This window comes from Triturus cristatus, chromosome 2_2, assembly GCF_964204655.1.
Source record: "Triturus cristatus chromosome 2_2, aTriCri1.1, whole genome shotgun sequence".
NCBI classification, from domain to species: Eukaryota; Metazoa; Chordata; class Amphibia; order Caudata; family Salamandridae; genus Triturus; species Triturus cristatus.
Window position 1 is genome coordinate 580,028,043 of NC_140582.1, and position 22,929 is coordinate 580,050,971.

Sequence of the window (22,929 nt, forward strand, 5' to 3'; positions counted from 1 at the left end):
TCCGTTTGCAGATATTGCTCACAGTGGTTGGTAAATAAGGTGAGATTACTCCCCAGTAAGGATTTACCCACTATGCTTGATCTTGATTTGCTGACATGCTGGCGGCGATGGTAGGTATGCCAGGATTGCTGAAAACAATTGCCACTGGTTGGTCATGGTGTTAACCCATGCAGCCACATTCTGCAGCTGTGGTCAGTGGATCAGTATAAGCTGTGGGAGGGCTAAGCAGAGACTGTTGCTATAGTAAAGACAGGAAGAGTGATGGAGCCAGTGACCACGTGACACTGTATGTATTCTGGTAGCCAAGGAAAAACCTGACGCAGTTTTCAAGGCTGTTAATGGCATGATTTTAGAATGGCCTTTGTTTAGGTCATGAAACCTCTTTAGTTTGCCCTCCAACCATCATTGACAACCAGTGGGAGGTAAGATACGCTATTACGTGCACCACTGTAGGTTGATAACATTCAACCACTGGCTTCTGCAAACCCCCACGCAACAGGCTGATGAAGAATCTTCTTTCCTTACTCAGCCAGGAAGTGGCAGCCTTTTGGGCTAAGAGAGCCATAGAGAGGGTGCCAGCAGCAGAAGTAGGTTGTGGTTGGTATTCCAGCTACTTTCAGGTACCTAAGAAGGATAGGTCTTCGTCCTGTCTTAGACCTGCGAGCCCTCTCAGTTTCTTCCTGAAAAAGGAGAAATTCAAAATGCTCACGCGTGCCCAAGCCCTGTCTTCCCTGGAACCAGGAGACTGGATTGTAGTCTTGGACTTGCAGGATCCTGGACGTCCCCCGACGCAGCCACATCTCGTGCCACCTGAGAGACCTGCACTGGCTCCCTGTCAACAAGAGGATCACGTTCAGACTCCTCACCCACGCACACAAGTCCCTCCACGACCTAGGCCCAGGGTACCTCAACAGCCGCCTCACCTTCTACACGCCCACCCGCCGGCTACGTTCCGCTAACCTCGCCCTCGCCGTCGTCCCTCGCATCCAGAGAGCCACCGCTGGAGGAAGGTCAGTCTCCTACCTGGCAGCTAAGACTTGGAACTCCCTACCCGTCCACCTGCGGATGACCCAGGACCACCTGGCCTTCAGGAAACAGCTCAAGACCTGGCTGTTCGAGCAGTAGCAGACCCCCTTCCCCAAGCGCCTTGAGACCCTTACGGGTGAGTAGTGCGCGATATAAGTTCCATGATTGATTGATTGATTGATGCATATTTCTACATTCCAGTCCTGCCTGCCCATAGACATTCCCTGCAGTCTACTGTAAGTCACAAGCACTTTTAGTTCACTGTGCTCCCCTTTGGCCTTACCAGTGCCCCTCTGGTGTTCACCAAGGCGATGGCTGTGGTTGCAGTCTTCCCCTATCCTGACGACCGGCTGTTGAAGGCGAGGTCATCCCAGGCGGTCGTCTCCCACCTGCAAACTACATCGGACTGCCTTCACTCACTGGGGTTCACAATGAGCATGCCGAAGTCGCACCAAACCCCTTCTCAGATGTTCCCTTTCATCTGAGCTGTTATGGTTAGTGCCGTTTTGGCCTTATCCTCCTGAACAGTGAGTCGAGGATCTTCAGGCTATGATACCGATGTTTCAGCTTCTATCCTGGGTTTCGGTGAGACTGACTCTGACTGCTGGGCCTCATGACCTCCTGCATGTGACCCATGCTCGCTGGCATATGCGGGCTCTGCAGTGGAACCTGAACTTCCAGTGGGTGCAGCATCTATCAACGGAAATGCTTTACCCATACTACATATTATACCATTTCATACGTATTTTGCGATTCCCTAGTACCGATTTTACAGATTCGCTATTTGGAAATCGCAAAGCCAGACTTTTGTAGATATAGCCCTTAGTCTGTTCGGTCCTGCAGGACTTTTTGGTGAGAAATTATTTGCAGGCCCACCTCCGAGGAGGTATTGCTTCGATATCTATTGTGAGGTAAGGAATCTGCAGCTAGAAGTCTCTATCAGATGAACTAGGTACTTGCCTTTGGTAAAGCCGTAATCTGGTAGAGACTCGATCTAGCCATAGACTCCTTATCGACCCACCCATCCACCCCGCTCCGTTAACACATTTCTAAGGAAATGTGTTTCCCCTTTCAAGGCCGTAGTTTTCCACACCAGTGGTCAGTGTTCTTCATGGCTCCAATCTCCTGGTGTTGAAAGTCACAGAAAGAAATGTGACATCAGCGCTCTGGGGTGGTGCCTGTATAGACACTGCATGTCACTCCTAGTGTGGACAATGCCATTTACTGGCATGCAGGGGTACTACTCACTAAACATTTCTGGATCCAGTCTGATGCCTGGGGATAATTCTAAGGTAAGCAATCTGCGGCTGGATATCTCTACCAGATAAGGCGCTACTGAAGGTAAGTCATGTGTTCACCTCCCCCATATCATTTGAGGCCTTGTAGTTTCTCCTCCCCCCCCCCCCCCTCCCCCCGACACCCAAATGGTATCTGATACAGGGTAACTGTTTTTTACAACAACATATTGTTTTGCTGATGAGATATTCTATGGACCTTTCCAGATTTGGTTTGACTCAAAGATTTTTAGTAAGTGGGGAGCATATGGCTTCTTGAAGGACTTTAAGATCATACAACCACCTCCTAGTTATATTACCACATTTTCACTTTATACTTCATGTCTAGGCTCTGCCTGTATTCTGTCTGGTGGTGTATTCCAGATGATGTATGTTATATCTGTGATTTTCTAATCAAATGTGAGACCTATTGACTTTGGTAATGATTTTTAGTTCTGCTGTACATTAGCACTGCTTAAAATAATGTTAAAAAAAACAAAAAGTGGTGTGACTCGGCCATCGTGTAATTTAGTAAGCACAAACAAACATAGATGTCTGCATGTACAAACGGAGGCAAGAACTTTTTTTCAATTTACCAATCCAAGATTGCTTAGTAAATTCAAAGTTTTGCGAGATACTTTTTTGATATTGTGCAAATGTGCTTTTTTGATCTAGCGCTAATGCACTTAAGATAAAAAAAGGTAGTTTATTGCGGTGTGGAGGGGGGAGACAAGGCAACACAGAGGGAGGGATGGCAGAAAAGAAAGATGCATGTGGGGGTGAGAAGTGAGAACAATGGGGAAGCGCATGAACAATGGAGGGCTAGGGATGGGGAAACACAGGAACAGTGGAGGACGGACGGGTAAGCACGTGGACAACGGATAGTGATTGGGTGGGGAACCGCACAAACAGCAGAGCGTGGATGGTTGGTAGTAGGTAAGCACACGGACAACAGAGGTTGATGTGATGGGAATAGGGAATCACACGAACAGCAAACGGTGGGCAGGGATGGGGAAACACATGGTTAACGGATAGTGAGTGGGCATATGGGGAAGCAGACAGCAGGGGTTGAGAAAGCAATAACAGCAACTGAGGACGAGAGGACAAGTGGAGAAACACACAGGCAAGGAAGAGGAACACAAATTACACGAGGAGGACAGCTGGAAAACATATGCATTCTTGTAGAATGCTCAACCAAAAAGAAAAGTAGTCGGATGGCTAAAGTAATGGGTCCATGTTCCTGGGTGGGGTTGGGCGGTGGTCTGGGCGGGAGGCAAAAGCACAGAAGCCCACAAATAAGCAGGCAAATAAGCAGGCAAATGAGTGACAATAAAGCCAACCAGTGGTAAGCAATGAGCGGGCTCTAAGTCCACTGTAAGCTAACAATGTGTCTCTCAACAGACAGCGCAGACCTAAAAACAAAAACGAATAATGGCTTCCTCTGCTCTGTTTTTCTAGATGAATTGTTATAAGCAGAAAGAAGATATTTAAGGCAACATGCTTGTTTTTGCAAGCTGTGTACATTATAGAAAAGATAGAATCTCTGTACTTTGCTACACATTCTGAGCTACACCACTTTTTAAAAATCTGACTTTTAAAATTATTCCAAAATCTTTCTGCATTAAAAATATAACTACTTTTCTCGTGTTTTAATTTTGCACTAGAGTTTCTACTTTTATTTTTTGAGTTTTCAAACATGCCATCTCTTTCATATGAAAGAGCAGCATACCAATGATTTAAATGGTCAGTAAGGGAAGGTGACAAAGTGACCATGTATTATAAGGAATAAAGTAAACCCTGCCTTTTGTTATGACGATATTGCAAGTCACCTTGAAGTTCAGTTACCTATATGATTGTGCAACTCCTCAGTGGTTTGCAGTATCCCTATAATGTGCTGCAGGGGTTGCTTTATCCCATATATTATGCATTTGCACATCGACGAATCGCTCTGTGACCTACAAATTAGACTATCACCCCCTGCCTTTCACCCTCCTTGCGGCATCAAGGGGAACTGCAGCATCAAGCAAGAGCAAAACTAGATGGACCTTTCTTTATAAGTGTAAAATCCTGTACCCTACAAAAGGGTGTGAATAACGACCATTGCAACTAAATATGGATCACCATCTTATATTAAGTCATAGTTAACAATATATGTTTCCACACAACTATTGATGTCTTCTCCCAGCCATGTTTATCATCTTTAGAATTGGATTATAAGATTGAGTTTTCAAACATTGTATGTTTCTTAGACTTTTGAAAAACATTGACATACCAAAAGATTTATGGATTAATTAAAAATAGCTGGATTCAATACATTTGGCTATAAAAAAAAATTGGATCTTCTGACCATTTTGAATGCGACTGCCACTTACTGCCTCTGCCAAACTATACACTGTAAAACTAATAAAATACAGTGAATAGAATAAAAGTTAGGCCCATTTACTGTAGTGCAGTTTAGCACTACAGCACATTTCACAATCTGCCACACAAAATAGAATAGCTCCACCTGTCCCTAAAGCAAGGGACAGCTTGTCTTGTTGTAGCGCACTGAAAATACAACCTCTACTTCTAATTACAGTAAAGTGTGAGGACTGCAGTGTTGCCCGAACAAAGTGACCCGCAGTGGATGTCCTGTGTACTAATGACTGAACAGTAATTCTCCTTTGGCAAATGACATCCTTTCAGACATTGCTTAATTGGCTTGTCGAGGTAGTTGGCAGCCTGGCAGCATGCTTAGAGAGGCCGAGCACAGCGTGGTCTATTAGGCAGGACGTTCACGATAAATGAAAAGGTGCTGACGTTCACGGGCAAGAGGACACAGAGCAAGAGGAAGTTTGGCATGCCTCGGAAAACCCAGTGCTCCATTGAGAGATGACGACATAAGTCTAACATCGGTGTCAACTTTCAAAGGGGCTCAGTTATGCATTCCGTATTCCTCTGTCTTGTTTCCCACGCTGTTTTTTTAAATAGTTATAGAAATTATTTATTGTAAAGAATCGTCATCAAAATAACCTTTTTTAAAATATAACCTTCACATATTGTAGAGGAAGATTTAAAAATAAATTTATTCTGGTATTGTATGATTTATTTTTAAATTTGAAGATTTCACTTATTTCCTAAGGAAGCACATTTTTGCTGAGGATGACGCCACTTCATCCATTGACCCGGTTTTCACTCTATGCTTTGCTGCTAGATTTCAATCTTCCCTCGCCGCCTGCCCTTACAGACACTAAATTTGCAACCCAAACCTCTAAATGAACTGTGTAGCTGTAAGTTGTAAGCCTAATTTTCCCTAACTGATGAAGCTCTGCACTGTTCTTCTAATTCACATCCAGGTTCACTTTGTATTAGAAACATAAATTGAATGTTCCCAGAGTTGTGTTCAACCTTTGTAAATCCTAGGTGCACCAAAAGAATGACATCTTCCCACAGGGAAAATGGGAGGAGCCTGGTATGAAATGGGAGTCATCTAGGTGATAGGTCGGCACAGAAAAAGCCTTATGTTCAGAGCTTTGGGTTGTTTGCTTCTGAAGATCAAGGATTTTCCACAACCTTGGATCAAGGAAGTCCAGTTATTTCAGTGGGTTTTTGAAGTATGCAGGTAAGGATCTGAGGAGCACAGGCGCCCATCAGAAACGTAATGTCTGTCAACCTTTTCCATCTTCTTTTGTAGAAATCCAGTGCCTAAAGAACTGCAACTTGAGCTGCACAAACCGTGCCAGGCATAGAATGAAACATGGTGTGCTTTCTCTTACTTATTTTCAACACTAGCCATGCACCTCACAGTCTCCAAGTGGGACCGAGCATTCAAGAGACCCAAATAGGTCCATTTCCATTGAAGGAACAAGGATGACAAAAATGGGTGCACTCTCTGGATATGTCAAATGTGGGATTATCCTTTAGTGAAGAATGGGAAAAGGCACTCTTCAAGATTGTCAATATTGATTGGGGTAATTCCAGCATAACCTCATGCTGCAGATTTTGACCATTGCCTTATGATACCTTGCCCTAGTTCTGATAAGACGACTTTGGGGTTACCTCAGATCATGGTCACATAACTCATTTGTTTTCACACATCCAGTTGTTGATCCAAGAATTCATCAATGAAAATGGTAAGTGTTTTAGACTCTGGTGGGAGCCATTCCTCCATCACTTTCTGGGTGTTTTCCTAGTACTAGGAATTGCTTTGTTAAAATCTGTTTGGCATGATTAGAGAAAGTAGATAAATGTTACAGTGAGGAGAATGCTGAAGTCTTTGTTGAAGATCAGTTCTGTTGTTTGGAATTCTCCAATAATGGATTCCTTTTCAAAAGGCGAATTCTGGTGCAGATGTAGCCATCAAGTATATGTAAATTTATAATTGTGCTGAATTGGCTTCGAAGGGTGTATAACTAAGATCTGTTCCCCTTGTGTCTGTGTACTCCTCTTCCTTTTCCACTCAGTGCAGAACTGCTGGAGGGCCAGGTCCTGCATCTGAACCTTCAGACCCTCCAGCTTCATCCCCTTAAGATTGAGCGATTTCCATCTGCCCACAGATGTGGTAGATATACTCTTAGCTTGTTGCCTTTTCCCTAAATCTACTGTGCTGAACAGTAAAGCTTATTTCCTGGTGTGCTGGAATGAATGTTGGTGTCCTCAAGCACACACTTGTCTGTTGCACTTTGCTTTTTCTCTTGCCCGGCAAGGCTTTGCTGTGGACTTTAAGGGTTATTTCTTGGCTCTTCGGCTTTCTTGTTAACCAAATACATTTTCATTATTCAAATAACCTATTGTCGTGGTTTTTGAAGGGGTTAACCTATGTTTACCCCTTTTTTCTTTGTGATGCCCCCTTAATTTTGTATTTTCGTTCTTGATCTGTTCTCTTTTTGAAACCATGCACAAGTTTTCCTCGAGACGTCTTATGAATACTGTTTTCCTAATTGCAGTCATGCTGTCTAGGTTTGTTAGTGAGCTGGAGGAAATATCTGATAACCGTTTTTCGAGGGATGTTGGTCCTCCGAACAAACGTGTACTTTCATGTGGGCCGTCATATTACCTCGCCTGTGTTCTTTCTGCCTTCGTGTCCCACCAACTGGGAGGAACAGCCACATCATTTAAACCCTTGTGGGATACTTAACTTTTTCATTGACAGAACCCATCACTTTTTATTGAACAACCTCTTTTTTAAGGTACACTGACTGCAAGGGTTTCAAGGCAATTCAAAGCAAACAATTTCCTGGATTGTCATAAGTTATGCTATGCCTTGACCAAGAAGGACCCTCTGGAGGTAATCTGGGCTCATTCCACCACAGCTAAGGCAACCTCTTCGAATGTTTCCCAGGGAGTAATTGTGGTGGATATTTGCTGGTTGGCAACCAGTTAATCTGTGCACACCGTCGCCAGACTCTATTGTCTGGGCTCCAAAGTCTGCCTTAGGGATGGCCGTTTTGCTAGGTTGAGTCTATAGGACTTCCTGGTTTAACTGTGTCCTCAGGCCCATCTCCTGGGTTTCAATTCAAAGGGTGATTACACTGCAGGTTGACATATCCATAAGAAAAGAAGTCTTTTACCCTCAATAACGATCTTTCTGGTGGATACTTTACCTGTAGATACTTCACCAATCCATTCTCCCTCCCCTTTCTGAGCAATGGCCCTGCATTTCATTAATACGGTTCCACCCTAGATTAATATATTTCATGTTATGCCAGTATTTCCAGCCTTGTCCCCACTTCCAAGAGTGTGGAAAAAAGGATGCATAACTGGCCTCACTATGCCATACGTGGTTCCATGACTTGTACGCAGGGAAGAGCCTGGAGTTCGTGCAGAGCCATTGGGCCACTTTAGTGGTACAGGAGAGCTATTACAGTGTCCAGATCCAGTCTATAGGTGAGGAATCTTTCAAGTATCCTATCCACCGAAAAGATGGTTACTGAAGATGATTTCACTTGTTCGGACACACCATAACTGTATTTCAAGTTGCACTAAATCTTATTTTGTTTTCCCTTTGGGCGGTTTGTACTGCTTTATTCAATCGTGAAATTACTTTAACCTTGCAGCAGTGCGTAGAATGACATCCTTTGGATAGCTGTTTGTAGAGACAGCGATCTTTGTGTTTTTCGAAGTGCTCAGTAAAATATGTTTCAGTACAGTTTTATTTAGGATTACATTTTGTACTTAAAAGGAATTGTCAGCCAGCTAGTTACCACATTGTCCATGTTTTTCCCTAATATATATACCCCTTAATGCTACAGAATTGCCAATGTAAATTTGCTGTTCATAAAATACCAGAGCTGAATCACAATTTATTACAGGTTCTTTCTAGCAGTAGGTAGCAATGTTTAAGTAGTTGCTTGACTTCTTTCTTGAAAATCCAACTCCGATGCCCTAAAGTATTTTGTGATTTTATTTTTCCTTGCGTGCATGAAAGCTGCTAGACAAGATCACACCACTTTAAAAATATCTTCAATAAAAGCTACACAAGAATAAACATTTAGAAGTTTATAATACATTAAAATACTGAGAAAGGAAGGGAATTGTTTTTCTCACAAAGCTGTTTGTATGGCAGAAATAAAATCTATTCGCAAACGATCCCTGTACCAGAAAATGTAGAGTGCATCACAGCATTTGTACCTATGAACATCTCATCACAGTTTCAATGCAAGAAAATATAACCTATACAATCTGATAGAGATGTCTAGCCGCAGATTCCTTACCTTAAAATTATCCCCAGGTGCTACACTGCATCTGGAAATTCTTCTACAGCAGTACCTCTGTGCATCGGTAGAGGGCGTCGGGCGACTCCGTACAACATCGTCCACTGGATGTGACGTCGGAGCCCATATAGGCCCTCTCTTGATGTACTGATGTCGGTTTCTTCCTTTCCGCGCTTCCACGTGGATCCGGAGTGCGGTACCTCTGGTCATTTTTTGCCTCTTGACGTTTGTCAATGATACAGTGTGCTTTTTTCCAGATATCTTCGAGGTCCTGGGGTCCACAATGTCGAGCCCTCATCCTATTTGCATGTGGCATATAGTCCCCCACCCTGATTCTGAATGGTGCGACTCGTGTCTTCAGCTTTGGTCTCCGGCGCTGCAGGAGTGCCTCATGACACTGGTAGCCGCATGGTGGTCGACGGCCCCTTGTCTGTCATGGTCCTCTTATTCCTCCGAGAACCGGTCGAGGGCCAGCTTTCGAAGTCCTTCATCCTTGCTGTCGCCTGGTATGTCACGCCGTAGGCAGTCAGTACCACGGCCTTCCCCAACTTTACCGCGTGTGTGCAGTGTCCCTGACTTGCCTCCTATTTCTCCAATATCAGAGTCGGAGCAGGTGTCTGTTTCATGCAGTTTTTTTTCCCAGCGCCCAGGCGACTGTGACTTGGATAAGGGACTACGATCTCTCCCTTCATGCCATTTTTGGCTCTCAACCTCACTCTGGCGCACCTTAAAGCCCTGTGGAGGTCTGTGAGGTCTCGACTGACTCCACGCCGGCGGGACCTCCCTCGCTGTCTGCAGGCCATCTGAATCCATGCTCGACGCACTCTTGGCTCTGGTGCACAGCCCTTCGGGAGTCTCACCTGTGACGCCTATATGAGATCAGTCTGCGCCAAATCCAGCTTTTACAACCCCGATCACCTCTACTTTGTCTTTCCTCCAGATGCTGAGGTGGCATCCTCTTGACAGCGGTTGTGGCACCAGTGGACCAGTCCCCTTTGGGCCACATTCCTCTGCTTTCGGGGGAGCCCCTTGCTTTTTTCTCCACGGCACAGGGTATTTTGGTGATGTGCGTACTCACATAGATGAGCCTCCTCCAGAGTTTCATTGGGTTTCTGACCTTTGTGCCGTATATGGCCTTGACTCTTCCCCACCCTCTCGCCTGTTTTTCCTCCGCGCCTCGCTTCAGAAGGTAGCTCTGCTTTTGCTCTGCTTTTGTGGAGAGTTGATGTTGTTCTGGGCCTGCTGCTTCCTTCTGTGGAAGTGACCATTGATTCCCTACTTGGGGTGCTTCAGCAGAGCCAGCTGGCAACTGGGCTTGTGCTTCCCTTCAGTGAAACCTTCTTTGATATTCTGTTGGGCACTTGGGCCAAGTCCGTTTCAATGGCCTGTGTGGACCGGTCTATTGCTCATAGTCACCATTCTGCCACTGGTGGCCCACTCTGCCTTTTCAGTCAGCCTTCTCTGCAAAGCTTTGTGGCTGAGGCTGCTACAGCCTCCTTCGACTTCAGCACTGTGCCTGACTGCCCTCCAGACAGGGCTGTATACTTTGGCCCGATATATCCTTTCCCCTATCAGCTCTGCTTTGCGGGCCCTTAATACGACTTGTGTTTTGGGCTATTTTTCTTTCGGCCTCTTACCTTCTCCCCTCCATCCCCGATGACTCTCGGGACACATCTTGATCAGTTGTTATAGGATGGCTGTCAGGCAGCTACATTACTGATCTGTGGTGACATGGATACCACAGATTCTGTCAGACGGGCCATGACCCTTTCGGGAGCTCTTCACCTGTGTGCCTAGCGATGTACCTCTGGCTTCTCTGAGGCAGTTCAAGCCGCCTTGTCAACATGCCATCCGATGGCTACTGTCTGTTTGGCACTCAGGCGGACTCTGCTTTACTCCGTTTTCGGGCTAGTTGGAGTGGAGCAAAATCTTTTTTTTTTTTAAATAATATATTTTATTAATTTTCTTGGTGTTGCAACCTCCTTATGCACAGATACACATCATGTTAAATCCACATTTGTGTTCCACATAATAAATAGGCACAATAATGAACAATAATGCCACTAACTGTCAATTACCAGCAGGACTATCTGGGAAACGTAGCAATTATACATTCAATGTATTTTTGATGTCCATTGAAATGTCTTTGGTACATACATATAGTGCATTAAAGTTATACGAAACTACACAACCTATCCCCCCCCACCCCCACCCCCCCCCAACCCATACTCAACTGTGGAGCAAAATCTTAAGCCCCGATTGCTATACCGTCCTCTTTTCCCCCCCTACTCAGTCTGGCTGGAAATGGTTTCCTTCATTTCTTTCTGCATGAGCTGTTATAGGGCGGTGCCGGTTGGCCTCTCCTTTTCACTCGTACATCCGCGTGCCGTCTGGTGTGGTGCCCCAGCAGCTATTTTCTTTTTTTGCATACTTACGCTGTCGATGATATCTATATGGGTTGCTGCCTGGTGTTCTTTGCTTTCTACCCTAGTTCGGATAGGTGTTTTTATGGTATTGAGTGGATGCCCTTTTGCCTTCTTCCCTGTCCGACAGAGTACTTTATCTGTATGCCTTACATGTATTCCTCAGTATGTTTCTGATGCCATTGTACTCCTTATAGGGGACTCAACATGCCGTGTTTGGTGTATGGGGGTTCTTCTTGCCCCCACCCCTCAGTTTTTTTTTTAGTGTTCTCCATACTGACCAGGGGGTTCTTTCCTTCCACTCTATATGGCGGCCTTTACTAGCAGATGCAAGGGAAGGTGCATGATTATTTGTCTGGTGCTGCCCATAGTGGTGTTTTTTCTTACTCTCGTCAGGTGTTGGCACTTGTACTAGTTCTCACTATACATGGGTGAGACGGGTCCCTGCTGGCGCTCTCACTTTCTCTCTGAATTTCCTTGTGGCCATCCCATGTCCTTACCTTGGCAATGGTTGCCAAACTCCTCCGCCCACCTCCTCTGTGCCTCTGCATGACCTGTTTTTACTCTGCTTCTGCATTGTGCACAGCTGCATTTGCTTTCATTTTTTGATTGGAGCTGTTTCCATGACACCTCTGATAGCAACCCTAATGATTCGTTACTGGCCTTACTGTTCTTCAGGTGTGCCTGCTGCCCTTTTTGGGGGTATATGGCAAATGTTCTTCTCTGTTCTAATCGGGTACTAGTTCCTTGCCTGTCCACTCCAGGTTGGATTGTATGGAGATTTGTGATCCCTTAGGATTCTTTTCTGGGGTGTTTCCTCTGCTTCCTGCAAGTGCGTCTGCATTTCTAAACCCTTGTCTCCCTTGTACTTATAGGCAACCAAGTGTGATCTTGGATAGCATCGGGCTCCTTACCCACGTTGTTCCCTGGTTTGGTGTTTGGTCACAGGTTGTCCCATGCATACGAGGACTTTCCCTTGTTTCTGGCCTTCCTGCTTCCTAGGCTGTGGGCACTTCCTCGCTATCTATTCCTTCTCTTCTTTACACTTGGCTTTTGGTTGTACTTTCATTTCTGGCATTGGTCTTCCGATACTAATTTCTTTTACGCGGGAGCCTGGTTGTCTGCATTGGGCTTGCAGGTGTTGGCCCCGTCCATCTCGGTCTCTTTTCCAGTCCTCCATTCTGGTCTTTATTTCTTTATTCTGTCAGGGTTGTTTCTCACCTGCTGTTTTCTGTTCAATTGTCTCAAATCTGCCTAATAGTCCAGTTCTATTAGTAGTGCTGATTCTGTCCACTCCCTTGGTTTTCTGGGTGTGGACTTCCGCCCCACCCTCTCCCTTTATATGGGGCCATGTGGCTGGTTTCCAGTTTGCAGTTGTCTCACCTTCAGCCCATGGCTGCTGCTGTGGTCGTTGTATGTACCTTTCTTGGGTACCTATTATTGTACAGTGTTAATTCTGTATAAGTTTGTTTATACATATGATTTTAAAATATACATTTTCATATCTCTCTAATTACATGTGTTTTATACCTTCTTTTCTTGGGATTCTATTCTGCATAGTCCTAGAGAGCCTCCTCTCTCTCAAAGTGTTTCCTCTGCCTGATGCGGTCTATGGCCATGATTGTTGTTATTGCTTGTGATGCTTTATCAGCTGTTGGTTGAAGCCCTCTGCCATGCCTACTTGTATGGCTGGGAGCTTTGCCTGGTACTTTTAGCTGTTGTCCTTAGCCTTCCACCTCAGTCTCTTGAACCGGTTGCTCTTCCGGGGGGCGTTGTAGTGTTATGTTAATGGATTGTTCTTCCATCTTGTCTTGCTCTTCTGCCTTGCGCATTCTCCCATGTCTTTGCACGGCTATGGATTCAGTTCCATACGGGGTTCTCACCGAGTTTCTAGTGGGATGTTTTCTCCCACCCCTCCCTTCCTGGCAAGCGTTCTCTTTTTCTTATGCTGACCAGATAGCCTAGTCTGGGATATTTTTTGGAATCCATTTACAGACCCTCTTCCGTTATGACATTGCTTGAGTATCCATTTTTAGGGCGAGGAGTCAGCGGCTAGACATCTCAAATTAAGTTAATTACCTTCGGTTACATCTTATCTGGTAGAGACTAGATCTAGCCGTAGATTCCTTACTGACCCACCCACCCTCCCTGCTCCACAAACTGATTCTCTTTCTTCCAGTTCCCTTCTTTGCACCCTTTTGCCTTTCATTTTCAAAAGAAAAAAAACGTACAGAGAGGAGACCAAGAAGGACAATCCAGACTTAGTCGTTCTTCATATAAGCGTTTTTCAAAAAGAGGACTCTTTTTGGACAGACTGTTTCAATGGCAGTTTCTATACGTGGCTCTGCATTTTAGAGTGGAAAGTATTTGCGGAAGGAACTGATTTCAGCAAATCGGGGGAGGGTTTATATGGACTCTGACGACCTCGCATCTGGTGGATGCCGACATACGTAGTCGCCCAGCACCGTCTACCGATGCGCAGAGGCACTGCTGCAGAAAGATTTATGGATCCAGTCTGGCGCCTGGGAATAATTCTAAGGCAAGGAATCTGTGGCTAGATCTAGTCTCTACCAGATAAGGCATTACTGGAGGTAAGTAACTTATTCATACGGTACAATCGGATTTACTGCTATCAATTTTAAATGCTTAAATTTCACATTGCGAGATCTAATGTTTACAGGATGGAGGTCCTCTAAAAAAACATTTCATGGTTCTCAAAGGTCTTCTCTGAAACCAAGGAGAAAAACATTGGCGTCCTAGTGGAATTAAATAGTGACATATGGAATTTGGAGCATTTCTGCTACACACATTAATGATAGTTCAAAGACCATAATTAAGGTAAAGAAATATCTGATATTTGTGGTGGTGTTTTCATCATGACGGAGGTTTATTTAGGGCCACTGTTGAAATCCTTTTATAAAGATCTGGATGAATTACTAAGATCATGGTTTCTTTGGGATGCACTTTCAGAATATCAAAGTCACAGTCCTGTGTATAAAAAATAGGAACTCTGAGCCAGTCCGTGTTTTCGCCCGAACTCGGACAGCTGAGCAGCAGAGCAGAGCACCAGCGGGAGCAGAGGGTAGTGAGAGCAATAACGGCCGGTGGTTGAAAATCACCCCCGCGTACCCGCAACCCCCCGCACTTCTGTGCCTCCGGAGCTGTCCCTGCACTAGGGAAGGGAAAATAGACAACAACGGCGATAACGCTGCAGATTGTCGGCCGGCGGTGATCCACTCCTTTTATCCGGAGATCACCGTTACAGCTGCCCAAGGACGGGACGGAGGAGGAGCGAGGAGTGAGGAGCAAGGAGCACCAACATTCGCCGAGAGAAGCCGGTAGAACAGAACAGCTGTGAGCGGTGAGCTGGCCATAAACATTCATTAATATTCTGGCTGCATTTAGTAGTTTTTTAACTTTTAAGCATATCTTTAAATGCTTAGCTCTTAGTGACTTACCGCCTTAGCCAGCCAGGCAGCCAGCTTAAATCCGCTTAAGTCACCAATCAGCAATCCAGGCACATAAGGCCAAAGAACCACCCAGCAGACCGAGGACCTGAGAGATTTGAGGATACACACAGAATCTGAATCTGTTTAAATCCCGAGGACATTCTCGGCCGAGCGGGCACTTTGTTTGGGGGAACCGCAGGCATTCTGATCCCTACCTTGCCTCGTGAGTGTGTCCTGCTGTTGCTCTGGGCTTCGGGTATCGCAGGTGGTCTCTCCCCGCCGCCGCATTCTTCTCCACCAGCGCGGCCGCAGCGAGGGAGGGACCACAAGCCCCACGAGCCTTTGCGGCAGGAAGCCGCCACCGCCAGCCTTAATCCCGCGCCAGGAGGCGTTTAAATCCCGAGGACGTCCTCCGCGTCGCGGGATCGCGCGCGGGTCGGCGCCGGGAGAAGCCCGGGACAAGGGCGGGACCGTTTGTGGCCGTCCGGGGCCAAAGGAGGCCGGGCTGGGCCACATCCCTTATCTCCTAATTTGAAAACCACCCAGGGTGATGCCCTCACCAGGACCATGCAAAACTCCTGTAAGGGAGGGGGCAGCAACACAGGGACATTGGACAAGTATTTCAAATCTACCAAAGGAGACGCAGGCAAGGAAAATTCCCTGGAGAGACGTAGGGCGGAGCGGCGGCGCTCTATTGAAACCATGAAGAGCAGACCCTTGACAGAGATTATCCCGTATCCTCTTACCCAAGAGGAAGGCACGCCCCCCAACAGCTCAAATCCTTTGACTTTTGAGGACTTCCCCCTCTTATTGCGGGATATTTCCCGTTCCCCTGGGTCGGCCCCTGGGAAGTCTGTGGATATAACCCCTCCCACGACGTCTATTCCCCCTGTAACTTGGTTGCCCAAACTCCCCCCTTGCATGCAACTAAGAAAAGTAAGCCAAAACAAAGTGTCGTGGTAGAGTTGCATAGGCCTCCACCGAGCAAACGTAGTAGAAAGTCAATGGGGGGGAGGGGGAAAGCCAAACTGTCCCATCTAGATTTTGGTAAAAAACACACAAATGCACCACAATCTGGGAGGGACAATGAGACTGTGTCTATTGCTCTTCCCTCCGAGGGCCTTGGCTCCAATTCAGTTGCTGATATCAACGACCCATTGGCCAACACATTTAACAGAAATCCCCCTCTCGTATCTATAGGGAGCATAGAACTCCTACTTCGTTCCCTTCTGCAGCCCATTAGTGATAGCTTGAAAAAAGTGGAGATTAGGCTCACCCTATTAGAAACATCTCTTACTACCTTGAACACCTTAGTTAGTAAGCAATCTAATAATAAGGGACCTCACCCCCCCACAGGAAACCCTCCTAAAATGGGAATCCCACAGGGCGACAACAAAGGCCCCCCTCAGAGTGTGACCACTGCCCCTACCCTGCAGCCATTAATGGCTATCTCAGTCCAGGCACCGCGTTGTACCTCAACCAATAGGTCTTTACAACCAATAGACACTGCCCTTCATAGTTCCCAGATAGGGATTAATGGTGGCCACCAAGAAGCCGGCGGCACTTCTTCACTTTCTCCGGGCCGGCAGGGCCCAAGTTCTCGAAGACCAGATTTGCCGCCAGAGGCTAATAGTCTAACGGTGGTCCTAGCAGGTGCTCCCCGTCTACGATTTGGGGAAAATGAAGACTACCAATCCCTAAAGGAAAAGGTCATCAAATGGCTAAATTTGAACCGACCTCTACCGTCTCATTTTAATAATGAGATTATTATGGTTAGAAGGGTTCCCTGGTTAGGTAAGACTAGAAAAACAATAATAGGGGACTGTATCCTGGTAAGTTTCAAGGATCCGGGCACTGTTTTGCACATCTGCAATGGAACAAATGGATCACTGGATTCTACTATTCAGACCCTTCCAGTATCCTTCTTTTTCCCCCCTATCCGTATGCACCATGTCCCATCGCAGGATGAGTGGACAAGGGTGGAACATAGACGCAGACAGAAGGATTATGTACAACGCCCAAATCTCCAATTCCAGGATACGCCCTATTTCCATTTTAATCGCTTTAATTTTCTGAATGGTTTGGATGGGGTTGATTGACTTTCCGCTCACATACCAATGACCCTGGATTGTGCCTCCTGTAGTTTCTCCAAGCTACCCACCTCGACTGTTGGTAAAATTCCCGGGCCACCGAATAGCTCAGTGGTCCTGGATGATCTACCTGCCCACAACGTTCCCGATGCCTCTGGAATTCTGATTGAGCCAATATTGGTGGAGAATGGCTCCAGTGGACTTTCCGTTCTTCCGGTCCCTACTGCTGGTAATGCGTTAGAATTTCCGATTGCAGTAGAGTCTGGACCCGTCTCCTCTAACCCCCCTGGTTCGGCATTTAATACCTCTGATCATTTGAGGCTAATCTGTTGGAATGTTGCCGGACTCGCCAACAAACTGGGTGACTCGGACTGGGCAAACTACATTGAGACTGGAGACATATGTATGTTCCAGGAAACCTGGGCCAGAGAGGACTATGGTCACCCAGGCTACATGTCATTCTTTACCCCAGCGAGATGGGAAGGCAAAGGCCGTCCGTCAGGAGGGCTCACGACCTGGGTTGCATCCCATTTGGGCTGTGTGGCATTGCGGTTGTCGACCAACTCTGAAGACATTCTTGCGATTTCACTATTGTGGCCCAACCAAGTTAAATTGGTGTTTATTAATATTTATTCTAGGCCAATGGGAACTGCTAAGGAATCACCAACCATAGATGAACTCTCTAATTTTTTATCTGACCTACCGAGTGATTCATACTATGTAGTGGGAGGGGATTTTAATTCTCATTTTGAGCCACTCCCCGGTCTTCTGGATGGGCTACCACCTGAAGAGGAGGTCAGATGGGCAGTCCCTATGGTGCAAGCTCCACCTCCAAAGGCTTGGACCCCATTAGCAGTACAAATTACAGCCCTCACCTTGAAGTTCGGAATCAGAGCGTGCAATGGGCGAATAAAATCCGACATACCCAGTAAAACCACCTATAACAGACTGGGAAGAGAGTCTCGTCTGGATTATGTCTTGGCTCAAATAGTGAAGTGGCCGACAATTCAGGACTTCAGGGTGATGGAAAGGACCGACAGTGACCATAACGCACTTGAGCTCGACCTTGTCCATCCTGGCCCCCAAGCTCTTGCGAATACTGCGGAAGGGAATATCCCTGCGCTTCTCCTTGATAACAACAGGAGAAGGATTAGGTGGGAGCACCTGGCCACAAGCAAGAATAAACTCCCCATGCTCTATGATGGGTTAACCCCCATTTTGGAAACTGTGGGCTGCTTGGACGCCAAGGTAAACAATAAAGACTCCCAGGGCAAATTATTTAAAGCCCATGAGGACCTCATAAAAACTGCGGCACCTCATTTCACCTACAGTTCATGTAAAACAAAAGGGGGGCGACGAGGCAAAACATTATGGTACAACCTTGCTTGTAGAAGGGCGAAAACAGAGCTCCTTAGATTAATTAAGGAGGGTTTACGGGGGGATAGCCTCAAACAAAGCAGGCGAGCTTACAAGAAACTCACTGCCCACGCTAAGCTAGAATGGGAGGAAAAACAGTGGGAAGAACTCACTAAGGCACTAGCGACCCAAAACCAACGTCTGTTCTGGAGGATTGTGAACGGGGGGTCGGGGAATTTACAATCGGCAATAGAGCCCAATATTGCCCCAGGGGTGTGGCAGGCTCACTTCCAGACCCTATACAGCTCAGAGCCGGGAGAATCTCCTGCTGCCGATGAGGTGGGCTGGCCAGACTGGGAAGGGGAGCCGATAACGCTGGGTGAGGTGACCGCTGCCATCTCAGGACTGGCCTCTGGAAAGGCGCCGGGACTGGATGGATTACCTGGGGATATGTTTAAACAGGAGCCCATTGTTTGGGCCCCTTACCTTACCGCCCTTTTCAATGGAGTTCTTGGTGGTATGGAAATCCCTAGTACTTGGCTGGGGGCAGAGGTGGTCCCCATCTTCAAAAAGGGCTCGCCTCTCCTCCCAGCCAACTACCGACCAATCAGCCTAATAGACGTGGCACAGAAACTGTTTGGTAGGGTGTTGTTGAACAGGCTCCAGGACTGGATGGATGAGGTGGGAGCCCTTAGTCCCTACCAGGCGGGTTTCAGGAAGGGGGTATCCACAGTGGACCAGGTTTTTAGATTGAATCTGATCTACTGGAGGGTAGCAAAATTCGAGTGCGGTAGTTTGTACACAATTTTTGTGGACTTAAGGGCCGCATTCGATCTGATGCCCAGGGGGAAACTCTGGACCATCCTGGCAGAGATGGGTGTTCCCCCGGACATCCTACTGATCTTACAGTGGCTGCATCATAACAACTATGCCCGAGTGAGGTGCGGGAGGTCGGGGGAACTGACCGATAGATTCCCCGTTGGCAGGGGGGTAAGACAGGGTTGTGTGTTGGCACCGACCCTGTTCTGCCTCTTCGTCAACGGGGTAATCGGCCACCTGAATGCCACCGAATATACTGACGCCCCGAAATTGAATGGCAGCAGGGTGCCCGCAATTATGTTTGCGGATGACACCCTGCTGCTATCCAAAACCCCCATGGGTATACAGAGGATCCTTGACTCCTTCGTGGCTTTTTGTACTGTTAGGGGGCTGGAAATCAATGCGGCAAAAACCAAATTCATGGTTTTGAATCCGAGGCAAAAACTACGGCCAAATCCGCAATTGGGAGCTGCACGGCTCGAGAGAGTGTCCACCTTTGAATACCTTGGTGTGACTCTCAATGAAACTATGACTTGAGAATCTCATCAGAGTAGGGCTAACCTTAAACTTACGCAAACCACTGGGGGTATTGCCCGGATGATGACTGGTTCATCATACCGCCCACTGGGGGCACTGATCCAGATATATAAGGCACAGGCTAGGGGAGCGATAATGTACGGGGCGGAACTATGGGGGCCATACGCCTTGTCAGTGTCTGTCAATAACGGAAAATAAGTTTATAAGACAGATAGCCGCACTCCCGCCCAGCACTCCGCTCCTCCCACTGAGGCTTGATTTGGGCCTACGACCATTAGCTGACGAAATAAGTCTGAGACCACTAGCATTCTGGCGTAGGCTGTGGAGTAGCAACGATCTTGTAGAATATAGGGCGGAATTGGTTGAACTTTTGAACCACCCAATGGTTCTCAATATCCCTTGGGTCAAAAACATCCAAGCCACTTGTATAGAAATAGGGCTCCCCGATTTGTGGACTGAGCCAGCGAAAGCCGCATTAAACATTTCCAAAAAGTCCCTGGCCAACGTATATCACGAATATAAATTGGCCAGGGCCCAAGCCACCCAGGCAGAAGGGTCCTTAGCCTCCGTGTTCTTGCAAAGCAAGGATTTCTATAGGTGTGAGAGGGTATTGGATCCTATCTCCCCCGTACTGGCCCGGAAGCTGTTTCTCCAATGGAGATACGGCACACTACCTTTCCGGTCTTTCTCAAGTACCTGGCTACCGGCTCCCACATCAAAGCAGTGTCCGGTCTGTGATACTACGGAGGAAACTGATCTGCATGTGGCTTTTTTCTGCCCAGCCTACAAAGCAGCACGAAAATACTGGCTCCTCCCGTTGATAAGGAACACGGGGTGTAGGGAATACGCACCAATGTATAGGATTTTAAAATCTGATGTCTCTGGCCCAACTGTTTTTGCATTAGCAAAATTTCTTACCAATGTTTGGCATACGCGTAACCGAATTCTAAAGGCGATGGGTCCCTCTTAAAAAATTTATCTTTTTACCCGTGAATGTACATGTGCACTGTATACTTCTCAGTGTTTCTACTTTGATAACTGTTGTTTAATAATTTTTTCTCTTAAAAACCAGAATTATTTATGTATTTTATGTCTGTATATATGTTATCCATGCTTTTATGGTCACTGACAGAAATAAAGCTATCAAAGAGAGAATATCAAACAGTAGAATACCACTCATAATTTAAGACAAGAATCTTGTTCTAGTGGACCAATGTGAGCCCAGTATGAATGATTTTGAAAAATAACATGCATACCTTTCATTCAGGTATGGTTCCTTGCGTCCCTTCATATTTGTCCATTTTCATGCCCTGTAGTATTTTGTAATCATGCACAAAATATTAAAAATGAGACAGCTGCTTGCAAAGATTCTTCTTGTTTGTAGTAGGTTAAAGGCATCCATGAATGTCTTTAGAACTTAATAGCAGTCAAGAATAGAGAACGCCTAACAGAGGCGCTATTTTATCATGATTATTGGTCAAGTATTTGGGAAATCACGCTATTAATATTGATAGAACAAATTGTAGTAAGAACCAAAATTCTCTGTTTCAGTTTAGAATCAAATACCTGTTAACTAGAATTTCTCTACTAGTATGTGTTCTTTGGCTCTTCACATATGTAAGAGTAATTGTCTTCTCATAGGGAAACAATTTGGAACCTCTACTCCATCCCTCGGATCACTGAACCAGTGTGGCTGACCATGATGTCCAACATGCCAGAAAAGAACCAGCTCTGCCATCATTTTCTCAAAGAACTGACTCTTCTAACCGAGCAGACCAATAGGAATCAGTATGTAGTCATCTTCGTAGTGCTTTTTATAATATTGTTCAACATTTATTTTTCCAGTACTAACGAGATTATTTTTATTAGGTTTTTGGCTGCTTTACTTACTGCTGTGCTGACCTACCATCTGGCATGGGTGCCCACAGTTATGCCAAACGATCATCCTCCTATTAAGTCCTTCTCAGAAAAGCATGCTTCCCAGTCTGTCAACTTGCTGGCAAAATCTCATCCTTATAATCCACTCTGGGCACAGCTTGGTAAGTAAACAAACATGTTTCATGCTCAAGAAAGCCGCAGAGGCCCACACTTCAGTGGTGACCACAGTAATTTTTAATATTGCAATGTGTTCGATGTGTCAACTGTATGTAGAAAGATTGTTGTGCCCCCTGCACAGTGTCGGCAGAATCTGTGCATTGCCAGCAGCGAGTAACATTAATTGATTAATATTACTGGGTTCTAGCACTTAGCTTTTCTCCTTTTATGTAAAGACTGAAAGAAGCTACTGTTTTACGAATGTTTATTATCCCTTTGTGTGGACTTTCAGAGATTTCTACAAGTATGAATGTGTATTCCCTAAGTTTGTCTTTCCAGCCTACTTGTTTTTCTTCTTAAAAATCGAAAAACCTCTTGCAGGAGGTATTTGAGATTAATACAGGGAGTTGCTTGCTTTAACATTTTGGCGCCATCTTGTTCGATCTTGTACTCTGAATAACTTTTGTTGCCTGGATTACGTGTTAAAATGGAAGGGCAGGCATTGATGCTCTCCTCTTTGCTAGCGCGCACTGGGATGCCCTGTATCTGAAAATACCTTTTACAAGTAGTTGACTGGTATTTTTAATTTTATTTATTAAATTATTGGTGTCAGTCCTCCCATTTAAAAGGGTAGCAGCTCAGCTTATAATATGATTGAACTCAGGTACGCACCTGATGAAGGTAGGGGTGAAGAGGAACAGTGTTTATGGTTCAAACCAGATGAAACCGTTTTGATGATGAATTATCTCAAATGGGGTTGCTTTCTGATCCTTTTCAATGTGGGACTCTTTTGCCTGTGCTAGTGCTGTCCATGTTACAGCTCCTCTTGCTTTAATGCATAAACTGTCACCATAACTCTACTTTGCACAGTTGGCTCCATCATACCTGCAACCATTAGCAGGAAGTCTAAGCTTCTCAGCAAACTGAAGGTCAAACACTAGACGTTTTGTCGAGTTGTCTGTTCTTAGGTGCCAGTGTACCTCATTATCAGTGATGATACTCTTGGTGCTTATATTATGCAATGTTGTTGACTGCAGATTCTTTTATCTTCGCTTATAGTGTAGCTTCCAAGAATTGCCGAAGTAATTTACCAGTATTTATATATTAAGCACATCTGCGGCTACCCATAGAAAAATATCCACATGTGATGTGTTTTAAACTATTCACTGTTATTTAATCAAACATTGATTTCAATGTAAAATTAAAACTCTTCCATCTGGTCTTGGCTG

At 45.8% G+C, this 22,929-nt stretch overlaps 1 protein-coding gene across 6 annotated transcripts in view; it reads left to right on the forward strand.

Moving 5' to 3' along the window:
• The window catches only part of FNIP2 (folliculin interacting protein 2), a 319,680-nt gene that overhangs the window by 261,421 nt on the left and 35,330 nt on the right, over positions 1–22,929 (forward strand). For all 6 annotated transcript variants that reach the window (XM_085641737.1, XM_085641733.1, XM_085641735.1 and 3 more), the window contains 2 exons: positions 21,308–21,454; positions 21,536–21,705. In XM_085641737.1, the coding sequence (XP_085497863.1) occupies positions 21,308–21,454; positions 21,536–21,705 (317 nt within the window). The remainder of the gene's footprint in view (positions 1–21,307; positions 21,455–21,535; positions 21,706–22,929) is intronic.